At 33.8% G+C, this 24,047-nt stretch overlaps 1 protein-coding gene across 4 annotated transcripts in view; it reads right to left on the bottom strand.

The window, feature by feature from the left end:
• Positions 1–24,047, bottom strand: part of LOC105836798 — a 283,568-nt gene that overhangs the window by 257,132 nt on the left and 2,389 nt on the right. For 3 of the 4 annotated variants that reach the window (XM_012681084.3, XM_012681085.3, XM_012681086.3), the window contains exon 1: positions 14,970–15,768. The exons of the other annotated variant lie outside the window; for it this stretch is intronic. In XM_012681084.3, coding sequence (XP_012536538.1) covers positions 14,970–15,375 — 406 coding nt within the window. In that variant the 5' untranslated portion in view covers positions 15,376–15,768. Of the gene's footprint in view, positions 1–14,969; positions 15,769–24,047 lie in introns of those variants that run through there. 4 annotated transcript variants of the gene reach the window in all.

Genomic DNA, 24,047 nt, shown 5'->3' with positions numbered 1-24,047 from the left:
GGGGGGGGGAGGAAGTAGAGACAAGGAGGAGAAGAAAAGGATGGGGGAGAGAGCGGAGAGGGTAGAAGAGGCAAAGGATGAGAGAGAGAGAGGAAATGCTGAATTAGAAGGGAGGAGGAAGACAGGAAGAGACGGCAAGGAGGAGGGAGGAAGTGACAGGGAGGAGGAGGGGGAAGAGGAGGATAGGCGGATTGCAAGAAGGAAAATAAGAGTTGTTTTTGGTTATAGGTAGGAGTTAAAAAGGAGGTGATAATAAGGAACAGAAACTGGAGAGAGGAGAGACAGAGGGTAGAGGAGGAGGCAGAGGATGACGGAGCCAGAAGAATTGGAGTTCGGGAGAGGACAGTTAGATGGAATGAGAGGGGAGCAGAGAGGAATTAACTTGGAAGCAGCAGTGAAGGCATTTGGAGAAGGAAGCGAGAGGGGATGGAGGAAATGGAGGAGAGGGAAGAAGAGGAGGATAAGGAAGGGGAGAGAGGGAGAAAGAGGTATAGAAGAGCCGCGGAGGGGAGGAGGGGTATACGTCTGTAAGGCTGCCCAATGGCCAGGTTGGTAGGAGGGGATTAGACATGTAATATATTATAATGAGATATTGATAGGGAAGAAGTTGGGGGACAGGTGGACTTCCGCTTCGTTTACAATTGTGATTGTCTTATTGTATATTTCGTTCCTGTTTTGTATTATATATTTTATATATGTTATATCTTTATATGTACGGCTGATATGTAGAGGAGTATGAATGTATGGATAAGAAGTGTAAAGGGTTTGGTGAACCCTTGAAAACACTCTGGTAACCCCGAAAGGGAAATCGGAATAAACTTCTATTCTATTCTACTTTATATTTTTTATTCTTTTGCGATCAGTTATTATTACATAAAAATGTTAAATGTTAAAAATATTATTCACCACTTTCGATTAAAATCCAATACCCATCTTGAGAAGTAAGTCCCATGTTTGTCATGCAAAAAGATAAAATGTGTTATTTCCGCAGCAAAATGTTAAATAAAATTGGATAGGATCAAACCAGATTCCTCATAGCCGATCCCCGAGATCGAGGTACATCGATTTGACATCGCGACGTCTCTCGTCGACGCCCGTCAACATTCGTAACGATGCGAACGCATGGTGAATGCGTAATTGCATATCAAGCGCGTTTAATGCACGCTTTGCCGAATGTAATCTTTCGGTGGCGTCTTCGCCGAACGTGTATCGACGATACGTGCACGTGTACTCTCGCGTGTGTGCATGTGCAACCACCCGGTCCACGTACGTACGGGGAGCCTACGTGACCGCGGTCGGAGGCGCCGACTAGCATAGCATTATGGCGGTTGTAACTCATCGCGAGCCGCCGCGTTTGCGGAAAAATGGTGGCGGCGGTTGGAAAAATACGCCACGTGCATTTCCGAGCGGGCTCAATCGCTTGGAAAACTTCTATTTTACCGCGCTTCCGATTTATCGCGGGCACGTCGCGAGCCTTAGCGTGCTTTTTGCTTTACGCGACGATGCTGAGACTGTGTATCACTATCGCGTGATTTTATTTCATGCAAAAGACATACATTAATTTTCGTAAAATTAAACATTTCCAAATAATCAAACATTATTTTTCTTAAAAATAATTAAGCCATTCGCTTATATCACTCGTTTGTTACAACAACGACATAACTCGAAAAAACAAAATTTTCCAGTTTAAATGTTTTGAATTATTAAAATTTTTTAATCTTATTTTAACTCCTCCCCCTACACACACATACACACACTATTTTATGTGTGTTATGTAATAATAACTGATCGGAAAAGAATAAAAAATAAAATATTATTCAGTGCATTTCTGTATTTTCATTAAAATTTCTTCTTTTTGTAAATAACTTAAAAATAACAATAATTTTGAATTATGTTGTTGTAACAAATGAGCGATATAATTTGAGATTATTAGCAAAATTCAATCAGTGATTTTAGACGTTTTATCGATGCATTGAAATCAAGCGCAAATTGGATGGAAAATTATTTTGTTCTCCAGCGACAGAATTCGACAACTTTGTCATAACGTATTTAACGCAACATAATAATTTTAATTAAGGTAATTATTTGTTGTAACATTGTACAAGATATTACAACATGGGGAACGTCAATATGCGAGCGCATGCCATCGGCCGTTCCAATTATACAATAAACGCACGCACACTATAAGGAAGTCTGATCAAAGGGCGAGAATGTTTGTTAATGATTACCCTGAAATGGCTGCGTAAATGCTGTAGAAGCCAGAAATGGGAATGCTAAGCCACTTATGATGCAGTTACATGCAACTAAAGCTGCGTACTTACTGCGTTGCAATGCGAGCAATTAAAATTTTTTTTAATTGTTGTACTGAGTTTTGTTTTATCATAAAAAATTGATCATACAAATTAATTTTTTATTAAGAGAAAGACAGCATTAAAAATAAGTTTAAAAATAATTTTTAGAAATAATCAAGTCCTTTGCTCAAAAAATGAGTTTAAACAATTTATAAAAATAGGATATAGTAAAAATGTGATATTGATTTCACATCTCAAAGCTTTCAAAGCAACCAAAATTCTTCCATTAAATGTAATTTCGGAATATTCTACATCGATCACGAGCATGTAACTCGTGACAGATTTAGGCGAGGGAAATTCATATTTGTCTGTTAATAAATAAAGACGTACGGTAAAAAGATTGAATAAATTTACTCTTTTCAACTCCCAACTCCATTCTAACCAATCACGTTACGGATTTAATAAAGTCAGCCGCTGTTTTTATTTAAACACGGTCGGCTACGGCGCATTTAGCAGGCATGTTGACACGAAAAGGAAGGTGCGACTCGTTTCGGTAATCGCATTACATAAATGCGCATGCACACGCGGATGGCGAAGGCACGAAGGATGCGTACGTAAGGAGCCAGCCAGAGTGCTCGATAAATCGCGTTCAAACGCTGGTGATATTTGCGTCCCGTTTACCTCCCCAGGAGTTTACTCAGAAATCGTTGGCGCGAACGAAGCGCAATTCCTACAGACGAGGAGCCCGTAATAAGGGTGTAAACGATGAACCGACGACTTGGCGTCGCGTCGCGTCGCGTCGACCACCTTCGCGATTCCACGAATGTGCGTGCTTCACGATTGCCGCGGCGGTAAAAAGTCCACGAAAAGATTTTGCTTGCCTCTCGCTTCGAGGAAGCTGCTTTTTAAAACGCATCCCTAGAAATACCGTAATAAACAAATAGGGACGAGAACGTTACGTTGCAAAGTGTGCCAAAAAACTCTTTACAAATCGAAAACTTCAGGAAAATAAATAGATAATAATATTTTGTGTAATTAATTACAGATAACTTACTTTAAATTTTATTTGAGAAAGAATCTTAATGCAAAGTTGTAACATTTAGTTGAAGAAATTCAGTAAACCCAATTGGGTGTTTATTTTATATATAATTTTTAACAAAAAAAAAGATTTGATTTTAAAAAGCCGATGCACTGATTTTTCGCTGAAACTGTTTGCATGCGAGTCCAATACAATGATTGACACTAAGTTTGAAGATCAAGCTTGACGTTCTCCATACGTTCAGGGCTTCCACTTTAAAGCGTTTATATTCTCAAAACTCGCGAGAGTGTAATATCGAGGGCTGCCTGAGAGATTGATAACGGACTCGATTTCCAACTGCATCCGGATGAAAAAAGCTATTTCATGAATTTGATACCCTTCGCGAAACCGACAGTTTCGTACCATACGTATTTTTATACGCGATGTGCAGCGAAGAAATTTTCTATCGACCGCGAATCGTTGCGCCGAGCGAATACACTTAATTCGCAAGATTTCTGGATGACCGCAATTTTTACTATACGCGCGCATTTGTTTGTATATCCTGTATCTCTATCTCTTCCCCCCCCCCCTCTCTCTCTCTCTCTCTCTCTCTCTCTCTCTCTCTCTCTCTCTCTCTCTCTCTCTCTCTTGCAAGTAGCACAGAATCGAGCTATACGAGTAATATTACAATGTAATAGATACACGAAAATAGAACATATGTTACAAGCGTTGCAATTTATGTCTATAAAACAGAGACTACACTATAATGTATGTATAATTATATTTAAGATTTTACATAACTTGGCGCCAAATTACTTAAGGGATAGACTAAAAGTAATTAGTAATGAAAATAGAAGAAAAACAAGACAGAAAAGGACTATCGCAATAAAATTCGTTAGAACTAAAAGTGCGCAAAAAAGCATTTGCTACGAAGGCGTAAAATTATACAATACTTTGGCAGCAGAAATTAGAAGTTGTGAAAGAATTGATGTATTTAAACGGATGTTAAAGAAGCATGTATGTAAATCTATGTAAAACATAATAGCTGAGAAAGCTAAATAAACTTCAATCAATTATTCTCCCAGTTATTTTAAGCTTACAAAATATTAGTAACAAAAACTGTATTAAATGTAAGTGTACTAACTGTACTAAAAGATTCAAATGTGTTCATATAATCTAAAAATACATTGTATTTCTTTAACAGTTGACAGATTATGTCCATGATTTTTTCAGAATGACAATCAATTTTTCAGAATAGCTGGTTGCTCACGATAAAAAATCTCTCGAACGAAAACTCTAAGGTAATAATATTAAAAAACGCCATTCAAGGGAAAACACAATAGCGTTTTGCAAGAGAGAACATCATTTCGTGGAAAACGTAACGTTTTACGAACGGATAGTTATAACCGATGATCGATGAGGGAACGGACGCGCGCCTTATTTTCCTTCTCCTTCATTCTTTCCCCTTTCCCCCTCGTTTTGTTTCCTACTTCTTTGCCGCAACACTATTGCCGGAAGTTGCCTTTGCCCAGCGAGCTCGACCAGGAAACTTTTGTCTCGCAGGCAACCAGAGCTTTGCCGATATTGGTTTCTCGAACGTTATTTACCCTTTCCCCTGATCCCCGGTCCCTCGCGCACCCCTTGAAGCCTGCATCAAGCGGTACCGCTGGTTCATAATAAGGGTTCGACGCCCCGCGAGGCGTCGACCGATACTACTAAATTCCGATGGCCGTAAAGCCCTATTGGTTCCAACTCGCTTATGTACGTTTGTCCTATCTTTTTCGTATTTTTCTGTCTCCAAAAGTATCTCAAAATATATCATTTAAATATATAATTTACAATAATAATATAACAATCTAATATTTATTATAAAAATTAAAATTAATTATTGTACTTATTATTATAATTGTTATTATATTATGTGCAATATTGTATTACGTTATTATCTTATATTATTGCTAGTATTGTTATATTATTATCGTTGAGTTGTTACGGTGAAATCTATCACGTATTTTAATATCGTATTTTCTCTTTGACTGCAAACGACGGGCTTTCCTACAATTACTGTGTGTTGCTTTAATGATGTATTCTAGAGATTAATTAAAGCCGAAAATCCTGATATATGAAAATGTTAAGCTCATAACAATTTTCGAATTATATATGTTCAAAGTAACTCAATGATATTGATACTTCAAGTAATACATAGTTAAATTATAAAAATAAATATATAAAAAGATTAAATTAAAATGTTAAACATTTAAAAAAAAAATTTTACAATATTAAAACAATTATGTAATCATTTTTTTAATAGAATAACAAATAAGATTATTTTTTATTAATTTTAATTAAACAATATCTTTTTACTTCCTAGTTTTAGTGAACAAAAATACATTTATGAATAGTTCTATTAAAACTGTAAAAGCTTTTAGTGGATAGATATAAGTTGTTGATTGGAAAATTTCTAATCAATATTTTGAAACAATGTTAAATATCTGCTGTTAAGTTGTATTTGCAACAATGTATAAAAATAAATGACTATAACATCTATGACATATTTCATTTACATAGAGGTAATAAGTAGATTTCTGTCAAAAAAATTATTTTATAGTATTAATTTATTAATAAAATGTTCATAGATTTCTATCTTTTAAATTAATCATATAACTTATTAATATATAAAGTCAAGCCTTTATACCATGCCAACATTTTAAATTTTTATTTTCTTTTGTTCAATTTTACTTGAAATTTAACATAAAATTTAGTTTCTTTTTTTAATTGCAACTTACTCGTCCCGTAAATTTTATTTTAATTAAATTATGATTTCCTAATTACTTAATTTATCTCATTTTGATAGTCAAATAATTGCACTTCAGTGGTCCATTTTATCTTAATCAGACTCTGATCAGGTTTACTTGTTTCATTTTGGTTTAATTAAGCTGCGCAGCAATGTATATTTTATTCTACTTAATATGTATTAAAATAATTAACACAATTTATTTTAATTTAATAATAATTTATAATACTTATCCTAATGTCATAATTTTATTATTAATTTAGCCATTTATTATTTGATTATCATTTATTTTATGCATAATCCATTTTACTTTTTGTATTTTATTTTACACAAGGATCGGTTGATTTTATTTTTATATTCTTCTAACATTCTTCAATAAATTCATCCTAATATGTATTTATAGAGGGTGGATGTATATACCTTACTATTTTCAATATGCTTATCTTATCAAATATGTACCACATATTTAATATAATAATACACTACACTAATTTACACTTGAACTAAAACTTATAGAAATATCCTACTTAAGATGAGATTACGTTTCGAGGCTTTAGGTACAAGTTGAATTTATCTTAATTCAAATGACACACAGTATTAAATGTGCGAAACTGTCACTATATACATACATACATTTAAACTGACATATTAGTAGTATGATTTTAAATAGATATACATATATAAAATTCTCTCTTGTAAAAAATTATTACTACAAATAATTAAATATATCTATACAGACTTGAAGTTTAAGTTTTTCTGAGAGTAATATCTCCTACAAAAATATTTTGGACTTTTAGTAATATCATTTCTACTAAGAACTCAATTATTTAAACTTCTTATGTTTTCATTGCAAAAGGCCAACTTGTGAAAGAGAATCATAAAAGTTAACACAGCATGCTACTAAAGACACGAAAAAGTATGCGTTAAATACTCCGCGTTTTCAAGATACGCTAACGGGAAAATTTCCGTGCTGTCGATTTTAACGAGTATCGAGGCTTTCGTCTGGGTGATCAACAAGGTCGAACCGTATACTTTTATCTTCTTATTTTTAGCACTCATCTCCGAGAGCGCGTCTCTCAAACGTATCTTCTTCGACACGGTCGTGATTGGATCATTACCGCTCTTAATTGGAAAATCAGATCGCGTAAAAACTCGATTAAGAAAAAAAGAAATAGTCAACTAATTGCCGTTCTTTGTAATATTGCATAACCGCCGTAAATATATGGAGATAGAGATGCTTGATTTATTCATTGATTTCGTTACCTCTACAATTTTCGCGGTTGCATTCCGTACTTACGGCGATTAATCTCGCTCAACGTGCACATCCTGCAGTCGCATTTCATTAAGCGTTCTCTCCGGACGAAAGTCGTTATGCACGTCGTTGGCACGGCAATCGATTCGCGTAAATTTGATTCTGAGGATTACAAAATGTTTTAGCTTGTGTAAAATGCATTTCAACATTTACCGTCTTTTGTTTAAAACTTTTATTCAAAAAAATCCTAAGTTATTAAAAATCGTAACAATTGTTAAATATATATTGTTATATATACATATACTGTGTGTGTGTGTAAGAAAATTAATGAAAGAATTAAAAGTACCAAGAAAAATTATGTTACAACTTCATAAAAATCATGTCTAAATTTATACTTTTCTTGCAATTCCTTTTTCCGAATACTTTGACAGCGCTGCATAACAAAATTCTCCGGAACACAGTCTTCTTGCAAATCTATCTTTGCATGTCTTTTCTCATTTTGAAATGGAAGCAGTCCCAGAGGCAGCAGGAAACACCACACTGCCGTGAGGTTGACGCGCCCTCGGAACGTTCGAGCGGAGTTCGAGCAAGGGTGTGTTGGAGATGCAGACAAGAGCGAGGAAGGAAAGAAAGAGGAAGGAACGAGGGAAGAAAGAGGGAGAGAAATAGGAAATATCCTAGTCAGAGTGAAAAAGCTGCGACGCGACGAGTAGAAGACGCGAGAAGTGGAACGGCGCGAGAGGGCTTATATGATACGAGTGCTCAGCCGGCGAGCTCTTCTTCGCGATGACGTGGAATTCCGGGGGCGGTCTCGTGAACGCGGCTACTCCGTCGCGACGCCGGACGACTCCGGCGCGCATATGAAACGTCATTTCACGTGATTAACGGCCGCGAAATTAATTTTGCGCCGCACGGCGCCGAACGTGCTTTAAGCGTCGTCGTTCGGGGAAGAATGCACCAACTATTTTGAACCGGTACGGTCGATTACACCGGACGGCGAGCAAATTTCGGTATAAATGTAGAATATTAATGACACAGTTAAAAATTGAAGTACAAAGAAATGTATTCATTATTTTATTTTTGTTTTCCTTAGAATAAGTTCACTAGAGAAATTTTATCTGTAATAGATACAATAAAAAGTCATATAAACACGTATGACTTTTTCAGTCATGGAATAACACGTATAATGCATTATAAGAATTAAAAGAAAATATAAATACTTTTTTTAAAGATTACTGTTGCAATTCTTTTGTAAACCTTAGCAAAAAGAATTAACTGTATATTATTATTTTTAACTTGAAAAAAAGTATAACATAATGCGACATTAAAAAACTAAATTATTTAATTGAAGGCACATTTCTGTACTTCAAATATAACTTCCTTTCCCTGCAAAGTAGAAAATTGAAATTAGGCAACTGTAACGGAAATTGAAAGTTTCGTGTCTGGTTTAAAGCTCTAATGAAGCTTCATGCTAAAGCGGTGTTATTGGGACAGCCGAAAATTTCTGAACGAACGACCAGAAATGTCGACTTGGAGGCACTTTGGATTTGTTCGAAGGCAAGCTCGTTATGACGTTACCCCGCATAAAGTAGGTCGCATGAAAATAGCTGTGATGTTAAAACCGGTTCAGCGTGCGATTTAACATTATGAAGATATTCATCCCTGCCTCTCCTGAATCAAGCTTCCGTACTTTGCTCAGCGATCGCATATATCTCACATATGTGCGCTATGTGATCATAATAACAAGCATATGTTACAATCTTTCAAAAATTTCTTTTTTAAGAAATCAATAAATAATATAAAATATTATAATATATTATTTATATAAAAATATAAAATTATAAATTACTGTTTATTATATTTTAATACCAACTGTAGTGTATTTATAGACTGTTAAATTATTTAATTAGTTAAAAGATAAATATAAAGTTTACGTGATTATTTAGTGATTGCGTAGCATTAAATATATGTATTCTAAGCTTCATTATAAATTCAAAGACATTTATAATTTTTATATAATATTTAAAAAGTTTTAATGCAACAGAAAAATGTCCAGTACATGTGCGAGAGTGCAACTGAATTTAAATGTTAGTAAAAGAACATCGAGAATAAGTCGCTGATCATTTTTATCGATTATGTAACTTTCTTCTAGCACAATTTTCTTTCTTATTCTTATAGACTTTGGAGATCTACAATGCGTACAATCAGGTCAAAATATATAATAACAGGAGATTTAAAAAAAATAGGATGAAATATGTTATACGAGAGCTTCATAATTTAATTTCGCTTTTTAAATTCCTAATTTAATATTTTATTTTGACAAGATTTTTTTAAAATGAACTAGCATTCTTATCTTTTTTCTCACTTTCTCCCTTTCTCGTAACATTCTCTTTCTTCCTTATTTTCTATCTTGACAAATATGAAGGGAACTTCGAAGTCTGAAATGCACGACATAATTAGGTAAAAAATTGTAAAACGCCATAGACGCTGCATCATATTTTTTTATACAAAGATAATTAAATTACAAAAATAGCTGAAAATCTTCTCAATGTTGGTGCAAAAACTTTTCAATTTTAGATAATAAAAAAATTAGAACTTATGAAGAAATCTGTCTTCAAAATAATTTTAAAATAATTTTCTTTCCTTTACATCACATAAAACTGAAAAAATATGAATAAAACAAATATCATTTACAAGTTATAATATTTGTCGGTAACAAAATAAACTTATTAAGTTAACTATAAATATAATATTTATCAGAAATAATTCAAAAGTTTTTTGACAATAAATTAGAAGAAAAGTCGTACAAGTTCGTTAAATGTTTTAAGTCTACAAGAAAATCGATATTACGAGCGAACCAAAATATACTAGTGGCAACGAAGAGCAGTTCGTACAGTGTAGAGAGGAGTATTCTGCAGCGTGAATTCGGCGTGCTAAGAATCAATGAATTATGCAACGCATTGAACGATAAATCTCGAGACTAGCCTGGTCTGATCGGATTAAACGTATTTCGTTATTTATACTCCACGCCTAGATAGAGACAATGTTTCGGACGTACGGCGATTCCACGGGGAAACGACCAATTTCCATCGTAGAGTATCTACGAGAACTTCAGCGTAGAAATCAATATTGAAATATCAATATACGCCAAATGACATACGCCAATCTATTATATCTATAAACAAATCTAATTATTTCAAATAATCTTTTAATTTTTCATCAATTTATGTTTTAATACAATAATAATCGAAAATCAAAGCCGTTTACAATGTTTATAACGCAATACTTTCACTTTGTAATAAAATTTTTAGTGAAAATATTACAAATTTAACAACAATTTAATTACGTTAAATTGCTACCCTTTGAGGTAAACTATATGTCAGAAATTAATATTTTATATGATTTAAATTGTAAATTTCCATCGAGTTCAGATGAACGTTGCTTTGTTCCATATTGTATAACACAAATCAATGCTGCTATAAAATGTGACAAATTGTAAATTTAATAAATATATGTGTAAATTTAACAAATTTTACTCTGATTCTGTAAATATTATCAATTTGTAACATGTCAATATTAATGTAAATAAAATATTGTAACATTGTTTTGTTTCGATGACAAAACTTCCGATGCAGTTTTCGCGAATTAGACAACAATTCGAATATAAAACAGTACTACTAAAAATATTTTTTTATAAATATTTTATAAATTATCGCTATAATTCTGAAATTTCACGATATAAAAGTTGATTTTACTTTCAAAATTTGTTGAATGCCATTTAGTTTCATTTTGCACGACGCGATACAATTCTGTTGCGGATTATGATGGATTGCTTAAGTGCTTAACTTTCATCAAAATTATTATCAATTCTTAGGGCAAAGTTTCCCCGTGAACGCAAGTTTTTTTAAACGCTCGGCTCTAAGTTTTTTTTTCACGTTGAATTGTTTCGCCCTCGATTGGTCTAAACGTTCATGAAACGTCGGCCGATAAACGGGCGATAAATTGGAGCCCACCCGGACGATCATCTTTCATCATTAAGCACGTAGAACGCGCCAACGCAAACTTCCGTAGGGAATGTAAGACGATTCTCTCGCGAAAGCTTATTTCGGAGTGTCACGGACGAGAAGGTGCAAACGAATCGATTGCAATTATACGTTTACGTGACTCCCGTCGCTCCTGATTACTTCGCGAAAATTCAGCGATCCTCAAAAAAGAAACCGACTACACTTTGTGAGCTCATAATCGCCTACTAGGAAATTAATTCCACGATCGTTAAGCAAGGTATTCGATGAAGCAGATCACGTTTCGTCATTAAGTCTCTCCGATAGGCACTTCGCAGAAAACGTTTACATAATGCTCTCGAAAAAGTAACTTAGTAAGTAGAAAGTATATCGTCCTTTACAAATTTTACCGACATGTAGTGAATAGTTAATTGGAATGATTACATTCTGTGGTATATTAGACAGATCAAAATTTATAACAAAGATTATTTTTACTAGTAGAAAGAGAGAGAGAGAGAGAGAGAGAGAGAGAGAGAGAGAGAGAACATTAGTTTATAATTCACCAATCTAAAAAATAACTAAATTAAAAATTAATAATTAATTAATCATATAGATTTCATTTTAAAAAAATCCGTTTTGAATGAGACATGTAAAAGAGAATTTAATGAAATCATTAACATTCAAAATAAAGTTGCATATTTCAATCTTTTCAATTCTTTTTGGTTTACTTTTTAATTAAAAATTATACCAAATTATATACATATTACTAATTAATTAATTGTTTTTTACTACAACACAAAATATAACAAATTCCATTTTAAAGAGCAGAAAACGAAATAAATAACAAATAGATTAATAGCCTTTTTCAGAGCAGAATTAATAAAAACTCTATATATTAAATAAAAAGTTATTCGAAACTAAATGCTTTAAATTTCGACAATAAAATAAAATATATACGGACGAGTGTATTTTAATGTGGCCAATGTAAGAGATTAATTAGATCCGCGTGTAATGCAACGAAAACTACACTTAACCAAGTTTTTCATCAACATATTAACGAAACTGCGATGTGTGTACGTGCAGAATATTCGTTAAACTTCTCTCAACATATTAATAAACTGCGACAATAGTATAAAATAATACCATCAGAATTGTACATATTTATATCATATAATGATATAAATATAGGTAAAGATATGCTCATAATAAATAACAAGAATAAAAGATTCAGCATAAAAATACTTAAGTTAAAAATACAGAAAATTACGATTAATGTTGTCCTAAGAAATTTTTTTTTTCGTCAAAAGGACTATTTACAGGAGGTCGTAAGTAGTACAAGTCAAGGATACCCGAGTTCACGGGCATCACATATAAGATCGACGAATAAACTGGATCGGGTTGATCGTCTTTCATCATTAACGCTCTCTATAGCCACGTAGACGATGCCTTACTACACGAGGAATTCCACAAGGGGTACAAACGACTTCCACTCTGGTCTGAACTTACGCTATCGCTCTGGCAGGGAGAGCGTAGATAACCTTCGATCGAACGCGCGACCTCAATCGAAGTTCATCCGAGTACGAGACCGGAGTCCGCTCACACGGACACAAATAATGCGATCAATTACGCGGTAACTTTCCTCGTCACTTTATACACTGATAATAATTATGGTGCAATCGCGAGCTTCAAGTTAATACAAAAAAGTCGAGAGCCGCGCTTGACTCATCACGACAAATCAAAGTGTTTTATATTTATAATATTAAATTTTCTAATTTATTTCTTAAGTTTATATTGCATAATTATTATAGATTATTCTATAATCTTTAATAATATAGGCAATGTATTTTATCTGGATTTTAAATTCTTAAATCTACATCACAATCTATAATCTATACCATAATCTGTGTCTTATTTTGAGAAATCTATCTGTTAACTTTCATTAAATTTTTTTTTATTTAAAGAAGTTTCCTGTAATCATTGTCGAAATAATTTTGTGTCTTATAATAAACATTTTTGATAAAATCAGAATGTTAAAAAATAGCATAGTTTAAATAAATTATTTAAAAAAATGATATCATATAAGATAAATTTGATTGCATTAATATTTTTTTTATCATGTCGTCCTTATACGAATTGAAGATATCAGGTTATATCAGATTGACGATTAAATTCATAATGCGAAGAACTTGAGTTAGTTACGCATTGTTAAATTAATAACCCGTTGTAACCGAATTAATGATCCACTCATCCGCGAACGAGAATCATAGTATCCAGTAGCTGCGGTTAGTGGAACGTGGCTAGAGCATACCTACAGTTATTGGTTCCCGTTCAATTATTGGACCCTGTCCCTCTCTCTCTGTCAGCATTCTGCTCGAATAGAATATTATATTATATGGTAAGCAAAATGAGAATGCCCTTAAAGGATGTCAATTGTACAAAATAAATCTTATAATTTTCTAAGTCTTATTTTCAAAATTTTTGTTTTATCCTAGTTTATGATTATCTTTATAGAAATATAATTATACATACTCATATACTTTTGGGAATTTGCGTGTAAAAATGTTCAATTATGTATAAAATATATGTTTGTCATCATTTATTTTGTCTTTTTATATGGGTCTGATTTTATTTCAAATTATAAATAATTTTATAAGCCGTGTTGCTATTTCACCTAAAAGTGCTTTATTGCCAGCTTCTTTGAAATATTTTGTGTCAATATTGTGCAATATTTAATTCCGTAAAAGCACTAATGAAAACGCTTTTCTACGACGGTTAGCCAGAACGCCGTTGTAATTACATTGGAATTTATTTTCCAGTCCGTTGCCATTAGTACCGGAATATTATTTCATTGTTCCACTAATAACCGGTGTTGTATGCGAATTGTATAAAAGCAGATTTTCGCGCTTGTAACCCGGTTTATGCTCCCCCAATATCTCATTAAAAATCAAAATTCATCGCGTTTGCCGTTGACTTTTATCGATGAGTGCTATTAATAATTATAATACAGTTTTTCTATTTACAAATAAAACAGTAATTTTTAACTTACTCATATAATCTCTTTTCTTTAGTACTTAATATTAAGTACTAAAATATATATTTTATACCTGCCTATTATTATCTTTATAATATTACAGAGAAAAAAGAGGTGATATATGTAGTTGCGGTCTCTCAACTACACATAATACTCAATATAATAATATTTGCTGTTAATGCAAGTACAATGTTGATACTGCAATAGTATATATTATTATATTAAATATATCTGTAGTTGGCAGTCCGCAACTACACATCTTATTGGATATATTATACTTTTTTTTAGTGTATGAATAATGTACGATGTTATGTACTCTATGTATTAAATAAGTATCGTCTTTTTATTATTTCATAATTTAACAACACTTAAATATATATCTTAAATATTCGTTTTAAATATCTAAAGATTTTTTTAAAGAATTCGGGTAGAAATCAGTGCAACAATGGCAGACTGTCCATGATAAATGAATATAAATTCACAGCGGAAAATGGGCTATATGTAGTGACCCTTTATGTGCAACTATATATCAGATAGGCTATTCTTTTCATATCAACTCTACGATCCCTTGAGACGACTTACCGCTCCTTCCGGTTGGCGTCGGCGCGGACGTGGACCTGCCGGTGGGCTCCGGAATCGGGTAGGGTAGGTCGCAGCATTCCCGCTCGGGGAATTCGCTGGCGCGAGCGCAGCAGCAGGACAGCGCGACAAGCAGCGTCGTCAGGGTCGTCAGTAGGGGCCGCGGACGCGACGTGAGCGTCCGGGCGACGCGCGCCGTTAGACCATCATACCCCGTCATCGGTCCTACCAGTCGGCCGAAGCCGATTCGAGGACTGCGAGCGATTCTGCACTGTGAGACCTTCCTCCTCCCGACCTCCTCGCTTGCAGCATCCTGCGAGTCTTGATACCGCCCGGTCCCCCAAGAGCCGTCGCCACCGCGAGTCACCTCGGTGGTCCCCGCGGCGCGATCCTCATCGTCATCACACATACACACTCGAATCCTACACTCGCAGGACGAACTCCCGCCAGCGGAAGCGCGATTCGTCCGTGGAATCGATGGCGAGAGGAAACTTGCAGGGACTATCTCAAAATCACACTTTTTATTTGAGAACTGTGTCTCTATCTTAGTTCAGTTGTTAATACCCATAATCAGTCCTTAACTAGGTGATAATTTCTTGAGCAAGTCAACTAAATGCGGAGTTAAAGGATGCTTCACAAAAGTGTCCATTAAGTTTCACCAGAGAAACTATGTGTCACAGATTTGAGAATTTGATGAATTAACCTCGCAACTCCAGTTTTTATAATAAAGTATTAATCGGTCCTTCACTTAACGCTGACAAATTACTCTCCCGACATCAAAAATGTTCCTGGTACATCACGAAATAGATAGAAAGTGGAAGAGTCTAAACACTTCAATAAAGTTTTCATTGTATCGGTTTTCCATTGCCGATAATTTTGCTTGCGCGCAGCTACAGGATCTATAAATCATACCCCCAGTATCATGATTCTTATTTTTATTACGATACACAAGTTCTTAGGCGAACCAAAGTTATGCACACGCACGGCGAAAAGATCGAGACATATTGCTCTTCGCGGAAGTATTCAGCAAGATTATACTGTAAGAGAAAGCCTTTCCCCCTTGCAGACTCATAATTCATAAATCCTTCCCGCGATGTTACGAATCTTTTTCTAGCGAGGCGTTAAACGGATAAACACTTTGCAGAATACACACTTCATAGACACGTTCTCCAATGCTTTTCATTAAAACGCTACTCGCCACCTACTTTAGAGATCTTTTTTCTTTTCTGCAAAAAATCAAGATCCGTTCTAGGGCTTGGAGCATCTTCAACCATCAAGTTTAGGACACATCCAAAAAATATCGCACTATATACTCTCTCCGCTATTTTCCGCATCGAATCCTTTTACTCCTTAAAATTCGGGATCTACAAGACTTCCGAATTTAAAAACAGCGAGGATCTTTTGAGCAACGCACGGCTTTGATTGGAAGAATATCGAAACTACAAAAAGAGAGAGACGCTTCTCTCTCAAAAACCAACGGTCTCGTAGGTGGTTTCTTGAGGTAGGATCACGCGGTCTTCCCATTCAATCTTGTTGAATCGTAACACACACGCACGCACACACACTAGCAATCTACTCGGAGTCGAATCTCATCGGTCTTCCGAAAGATCGAGTCATCTACGATCAAGCCAAAACCGATCCTGATTATCTTCTTCGTGCGATCACGCTAATTCTCGCGACCGTTATTCACTTACGAGGAAGTCTAAATTGACAATCCACGATAACGACTGTCATACTCTTGCAAGACCGATCTCACTCGCAATCGAAAAATCTTCCTCAAAGTGGATCGTTTTAGTTTTTCCTCATGAAGCGCGTCCTCCTTGAAAAAGTCTTGTCCGTTTATAATCTCCACAAACTCGAAAACGGTGTCTTCGCCCGAGAGATCTCCGATAGGATCTCGTCCTCGTGTCACGGCACTCCGCGATCGCGTTTTCCCGTTTCGGAGCCGAGAGCGCTGCGTCGTCGCGGCGTCCCGACGCCCAATGACGTTGAGGCCGTTCGCTGTACGAGCGAGAGCCACCGCGAGGACGCCCACCTCCACCGACCCTTGCACCCTCCGCTCGTCGACACGCGATAGCTTCTGCGCACGAACTGGCGCTGCTTCGCTCGCCCGTGTGTATACGGGGTGTCGCAGACTTACTTCCTGTCGCATGCAGCAAAAAGTAAATTACATGCTGATGGCTTAATGCCGTGACATTAATAATTTTCAAAAAATTTTGACGAATTAAAATACATTGAGATTAACGAAACTGTACAGATTAAAATTAAAAATCGAAAATAAACTATGATAAGAATAGATTGAGGCTCGAATTAAAATTCGGAGACAATTCAAAGAGCAAAATACTTGCTTCGTTTAATTTGAGCTTGTACATTGTTAGTCTTAATGCATTTTAATTTGTTTACGTCAAAATTTTTCGAAAATGACTGCTGTGTCATGGTATTAAACTCTGAAATTCTTTCCAACAAAGTTTAAAAAGACGTTGCCTTTTGATTTCCAATTAATTTCAACGTAAGAGAAAATTTCTTTTATATCTTTAATTATCAGAGGATTTGACGCTACAGCAGCGCACGTATTCCGTATGTCTATAGAAATACAATCAAATTGTAAATACAGAGAAATAATAGAAAGGATTTCGTGTTAAGCTTTACATATGAGAAACTCAAAGAAGCAAGTTTGCCAAAGCAGAAAAATTCTCTCTCATCGCGATTTTTCCAAGGGAAAAAAATCAACTCGTGAGATTAATCGGTTTATTCGAAAATCCGCGGCTCACAAGAAGAGAGACAATGCGGCATGAATCCGGGACACCCCATAGGTACGTATGCAGGTGTGTGTGGCCGCTCGTTGCAGGTGTGCAGGTGGAGTGCTACGACGGTGTCCCCGAGCGGCGTCGTCGTGTCGAATCGAGCCGAGCGGCTCCGAGCGAAACTACCCCCGGCTAGCAGCAGCTAGGCTGCCGCCGCGCTGCACCGCGAAACGAACGTGCGACCCTCGTTCAGCGTTGTGTGCGCCGTTCCTGACCTCGTTTTGCCCCGGCTTGTCGAGGTCGGTTACGCGGAAATGCCCGCCGGCGCGGCGCGGCGGGCTCCACTACGGTCGCCGCTCGTAACTGAACTAGGGGATGTTTAAATATAACGGGGTATTGATATCTTCACTCGTTCGGCATCAAATACCGCAAACATCGATGACTATTCGATACTTTCCATGAACAACGTCGTTAGTTTACTTACAGTATGAGCATCGTCGACGATAAAAGTAGCTTCTACAATGAATCAACGGAAATGAAGACATACAATTATCATAAATGTGCGGAAATATTTCTGTGCTGCAATTTATGGCAAATTGTAAACGTTTTTGTTGGGATGTAACAACCGCTCCAATACTTCGCATTCAATATTGCATTCCAAATATTGTTGTGAATTTATAATATCGAAGAGTTTAATATCACATTCCCCGCAATAGAAATTAATTACAAGTGACTTTGTTTCCTCTTTACATATTGTTATGAAAAATTAATATAAATATCAATGTTATGAAATTTTTAAATTTAATACAATTTAATTTTTCAAGCCTACAAATAACTAAAATAAATTCTACTTAAAGTATGATAAAAAAAAATTGATATTTAAAATTTAATAAAAGAGAAAGGTAGAAAGTTTATTAATAGAAAAGTTTATAATAACAAATAAGAAATAAAAAGTTAAGTAATTGCATTAAGCATTAATATTATTAATGAACATGTCATTGTACAACAAAAAATAAAAATTTTATTCTATATCTTTTATAATAAATTTTTTATATAGACGACATTATTGCAAAAGACATCATACTTTTATATAAATAAATTTAATTAAATACCATTGCTTGCGTCAATCAGCAAAAAGTTGGTATGTCCGGAATTAACCAGCACTAAATGTACATGCGCGATATATTATTTTACCACAGTTTCAGCTATCGACAACTTTCCATCCCGCGGCTACAAAATTGGCATTTGAAATCACGGTATAATTTTTTTGGTCGCGTGTTCCAGTTTTTATCCCGTCCTCTTTCGATCAATGAGTGTGAAATTAACCCGCAGCGTTATGCTTTGATTATATTATTTGTTGCTCGTGTAATAATGAATCATTTTAAAATCATGTATTTTTTTGCAACTAAGATGACGGTTCTAATTATATGTCATTGAAGGTTAAACTGATTTTCGTATAAAATTTAACAACCAATGTTTAGAAAAAGTGTGTTAATGTCAGTAGTAAATATTCTAATTTCAAAGAAAAATTGTTACATATTCAGTAAATCGATTATAATCTTTAAAAAAGAATTGCAAATACCATTATCTTGTAAGTGTAAGTTTAAAAGTAATATTTAATGTTATATAAAAATATTTCTGACAGTTGTCAAATTTTTAACTCTAAAAGGTTGTAAATTGACATATCTGTGTTCATTAAATTATCATGTATTTCCTTTATAAAAATTAATTGTATTTTTTAATCGGAAAAAAATACATATAGGTCACTACTGTGTATGCTTAAATATGTTACACAATCAAATTGCGCAAAACTATATATGAAGTTTCTAATTCTGGTCAGGTTGCGCTTTGTTTTATATCACTAATGTAAAAGGACGCGCGCAGCGCACAATCGTAATTCAGTTGCGTCCATTAAACGCGATTGAACTAATATTGGCGCGCGATATTAACTAAGTTTAATTGCTAGATTGTAATTGTTTGATTAGTTGAGTGCTGAAGTGCTGATGGATCACGTTGAATCGATTTCTGCTCTTCGTTTGATTACAATCGTTTCAGGTTCAATACTTTGTATAACATAATACTATTATTACTATATTTGAACACTTTGAGTTATTATACTGAATAATCAATTAAATATTTAACATATACTTTGTCTTTAACCCATTTTTCTCACACTAGAGAATTTTTTTCAATTGTCTCAAATACAAATTTAATTGTCACACTGATCCTCACATAACTTTTTAATATTTAACGTAATATGTTAAATTATTATATCTTTACAGTTCAGTCACATTCACGTACGTAATTTAAATGTTTTAATATAAAATTGATTTACAATTAAGTAAAATGTTAAATATTTGTACGTGTGATTGTTAATTTTTACTCGTGAAAAATCAGAATTGACATTCTTAAATCTGACCTTGCATATACGACTAGAGGTATACATCCTTAGAATAGAAATTTATACAACGTGTGTGTATGCATAATACAAACTTGTCGGAAAGAACCGACAACATATTCCTGTTGACGATATTCCTTTCCAGTACAAGTAGAGTAGCTTGCATCAGCAAGTAGCACAAGCATCTCACGAGTCAGACACCTGCGGCAGTAGAGCGTTTACTTAATAAAACGAGCATCGTTCTTGTCAGTAGTTAAAGTTTACTATATATCTGAGAAATCACCTTAAAAGCGAAACCGATACAATGAATCACTCCTAGTACCAAACAAATTTGCAACAAAAAATTAAGCTCATATTTGTGCTTTTTCTTGAATGTAATTTCCTGCGTACGATACATATCTATTAGCAGATTGTAAAAAGGATCACAATGTGTACTGCATTTTTTGCAGTAACAAATAACACGTTTACTGTTTATAGTTTAAATTTTTTTAAATAAATTAAGCTATTTTTAGTAATAAATCAATAAATAAATATTACGTCTCAAATTGATAATCTAAGATAATGTACTTTATATAAAATTGTCTTTGTAAAATTTATATCAAACAGAACCTTTTCATTATTACAGTTAATTTTTATTATAAGTTAATTTCTTTAAACTATAATTAAATTAAATTAAACTTATAATTAAATTTTTAATTATTTTAAAAATTTTATAAAAATATAAATCAAATCATTGTTAATCATTGTTAATCATAAATCTAATGTTCTATAAAAGTGACAATAAATAGAAAGCACATCCGAAATATAATATTCCAAATACAAATTTAATCAAAGCCAATTCTATTGCGTCGTTCGATTATATCTTTTCGCCCATTTTAAAGCAGACTATACGATTATTTTTAGCGCAATTCTAAACTGGGTAGGCCATTCAACAACCCTATACTGAAATGTATATTCGAAAATCTGGAAAATTAAACTGTAATATATTACTATTATCTTTAGTATGGAGAAGAATATGCGATTGACATGCACCAGTATATAGCAGTAGAAATTACGAAATTAGCGTAACAAAGCAATATTTCACAAGATACCGTGAGTTTATTTCGGCAACTGCAACGTCACTGAGTGCAAATAGGATTCGTGAAAGAAATTCTAAAGGTCAGGGAGCCGACGGTCACGCAACCGCGATCGTGCAATGTGCGCCCTAAGCCACAAGAGACGCTCCTCAAGTTCGGTGATTTATCTAGCGCTTGCGAGTACCCGATGTGTATTTATAGCGTCGGCCAAGTGCTTCGATCGGTCACTTCGGACGAAGTTAAAGGCCGTACGAGGTCAGTCGCGCATGTCGTTACTTGGTATACTGGCTACTGCAAATGATTCGAAGAACTACAGACCTAATCCCAATCTGTTTACTTACAATTTAATAACGTTAATATTAGTCTATTATATGTAACATTAGAATTAAATACCTATATTTTATTAATTTTATGACGCTGGTAACTGATAACTATGACGCATAAAAAGTAAATAAGTGAGCAAGAAAGATAAAAAAGACAAATTAAAATAAATAAACAAATTATAATTACATGTAGAATATAATTTCTGGAAGACAGCGTAATTCATAAACAACTTGTTTTGACACTTACAAAATATTATTTTAATATATATAAATTAATTTATTATTACTAATACACTAATCTAACACCAAGCTCTTATTCGTATAATTTTGCAATAATTTCACTTTAAATTCAAAATAATTTTTGAAACTGTTAATCGCCTTTACCTGTTCAAAATGGGTTAGATCAAACTGGATTATTAAACTATCAATAAATATTAATCATGTAATTAATTGGGCGATGATATCAGTGTATAATAACGTTGAGAACAAATTAAAGTTACCATGTTATGGGATCGAGAAGTTATTTAATCAGAAGAATGAAGTAATGCGCTGGAAAATAATGCAGAATTTATTCATGGAGTTCAATTTACGCGGAAAATTTAATCATGTAATTACACTTTGGCTACCTTAATGACAATTTGTAACGTGGTTCGGCATGTGCTTGCGTAACGATTATTAGTGGAATCCCGCTAATCAGCGGTATAAGCGGATTATTGCGTTGATATTGCGGAATGATAGACACGCTTAAGATTGTTACCAACGAGTGACATGTTATAGATAGAAAATTATTTTGGTTATTTAATATTTAGACAAACACATAAATATCTTATTTTTTATAATATTTCTTATAAACTCTTCAGTTATGTTACACTTATTTTTTAATCCTTTGGAAGTTTTAAAATTTGAAATTATGTTCTCAATATTGCTATAACAATATTGACATTTTATAATAACATCAGCTAAGACACCACTTATTGGACCTAAGAAAAAATAAAGTAAAAGTATCCCTCTTTATCAAACTTTTCTTAGTCTTTTAATAATTTTTAAAGACTGTATCTACTTATCCGTAACGATAAACATTTTAAAATTGAATATAGAATATAAGATATAAAGTCTAGAACAAAATTAATTAAATTATTATTTTAAAATTAACCTTAGAAAAAATGTAAGAAAATTTTCTATTATTAATAAAATGTACACAAAATAGTTTGCCAACATTTTGTAATAGATTTTTATGAAAAATTATAAACTAACCAAATTAAAGAAACAATTTGCGGTAGTATGGCTATTCAGAGAATACAGAATATATATATATATATATATATATATATATATATATATATATAATTAATTAGTTATTGTATAATAAGATGGCAAATATAATATAATTAACTTGATATCAATATTATAAAAGCTGTAACTTATTTAATAAACGGTCCTAAAATATTTTAACGTCTTATCTCTCTGATAAGATAATAATCTCCCTCTGTAATAAATTAAGTAAAAATCGATTCTTCTCATTAAAGACTTAAGTTTTAACTGAATTGCTCCGCCCGTTTTTTTTTTTAGGTTTAATCCCCCAATAGTCCGAGTCCTATCGAACCCCTCTCATAATATGATCGATAAAAGGGAGTATCGTATCTTAATATGATCGTCCTTGACTTTGTTTGATTAGGTTTGTTGGCCTCGTCAAAGTGAGTCGGTAGAACGATCACGTCTTGAGCAAATCTTTCGAATTTAGCGTGAATCCTTTATGGGAAGAACACGATCGATCGACGCTCATGACAAAGTTGCGAATCGTAAGCTAGCCGCATAATAACCCTTGGCGATAGCGAGGTGCATCACAACACTGTGATTTAAACTGGAAGTAATTGCTGTGTATCGAGATTTATGGACTACAACTCGCGAAGTTTGTCGGTAAAAATACAGCTTGTGAAAATAGTGAAATAGTGGATAAAATACCCGAGCAATTTAAACGAAAATAGACGATATCTACGAGAGAAGACTCAATTGAGAAAAGGTTTTTGGCCTCAGTTTTCTTACGATGCATATAAAATTATATATATATATATTTTAGCTCGGATTTATCCGGATTTATCTCGCTCATATTCTTGTAAACTTAGAATCAAACAAAAATGCTAATGTCTGAATATCAAATCTGATTCTCTTTAACATTAATGTAATTGATTAATTAGCCTACGAACGTGCTTGTAGAATTTTTCTTATCATTTTTAACTAACGAGCAAATGCCATTCAGATCTGATTTAAAAATAACTTAGAACAACCGTAATAGACATAAAATTATCCTTATCACAAAATAATATTCTCTAGATAAAAATATAACGGTAAATATCGAGATAGAAGGAGCTCTGTGTGTAGATGATACGCTTGAAAGATTAATGAGCGCGTAGCGAGGAAACGAGACGCGATTCAGCGACGGAGTGAAACGGTAGTTTCATCGTTTTATCATATACGCCGGAAATCACATTCAGTGTGATATAATAGATTCGGCGGTTCGCCGATGCAACGTGGCAACGAGA

Source organism: Monomorium pharaonis, chromosome 4 (genome assembly GCF_013373865.1).
Source record: "Monomorium pharaonis isolate MP-MQ-018 chromosome 4, ASM1337386v2, whole genome shotgun sequence".
NCBI lineage: Eukaryota > Metazoa > Arthropoda > Insecta > Hymenoptera > Formicidae > Monomorium > Monomorium pharaonis.
Note: the sequence above shows the minus strand (reverse complement) of the source record. Positions and strands in the feature narration are given on the sequence as shown.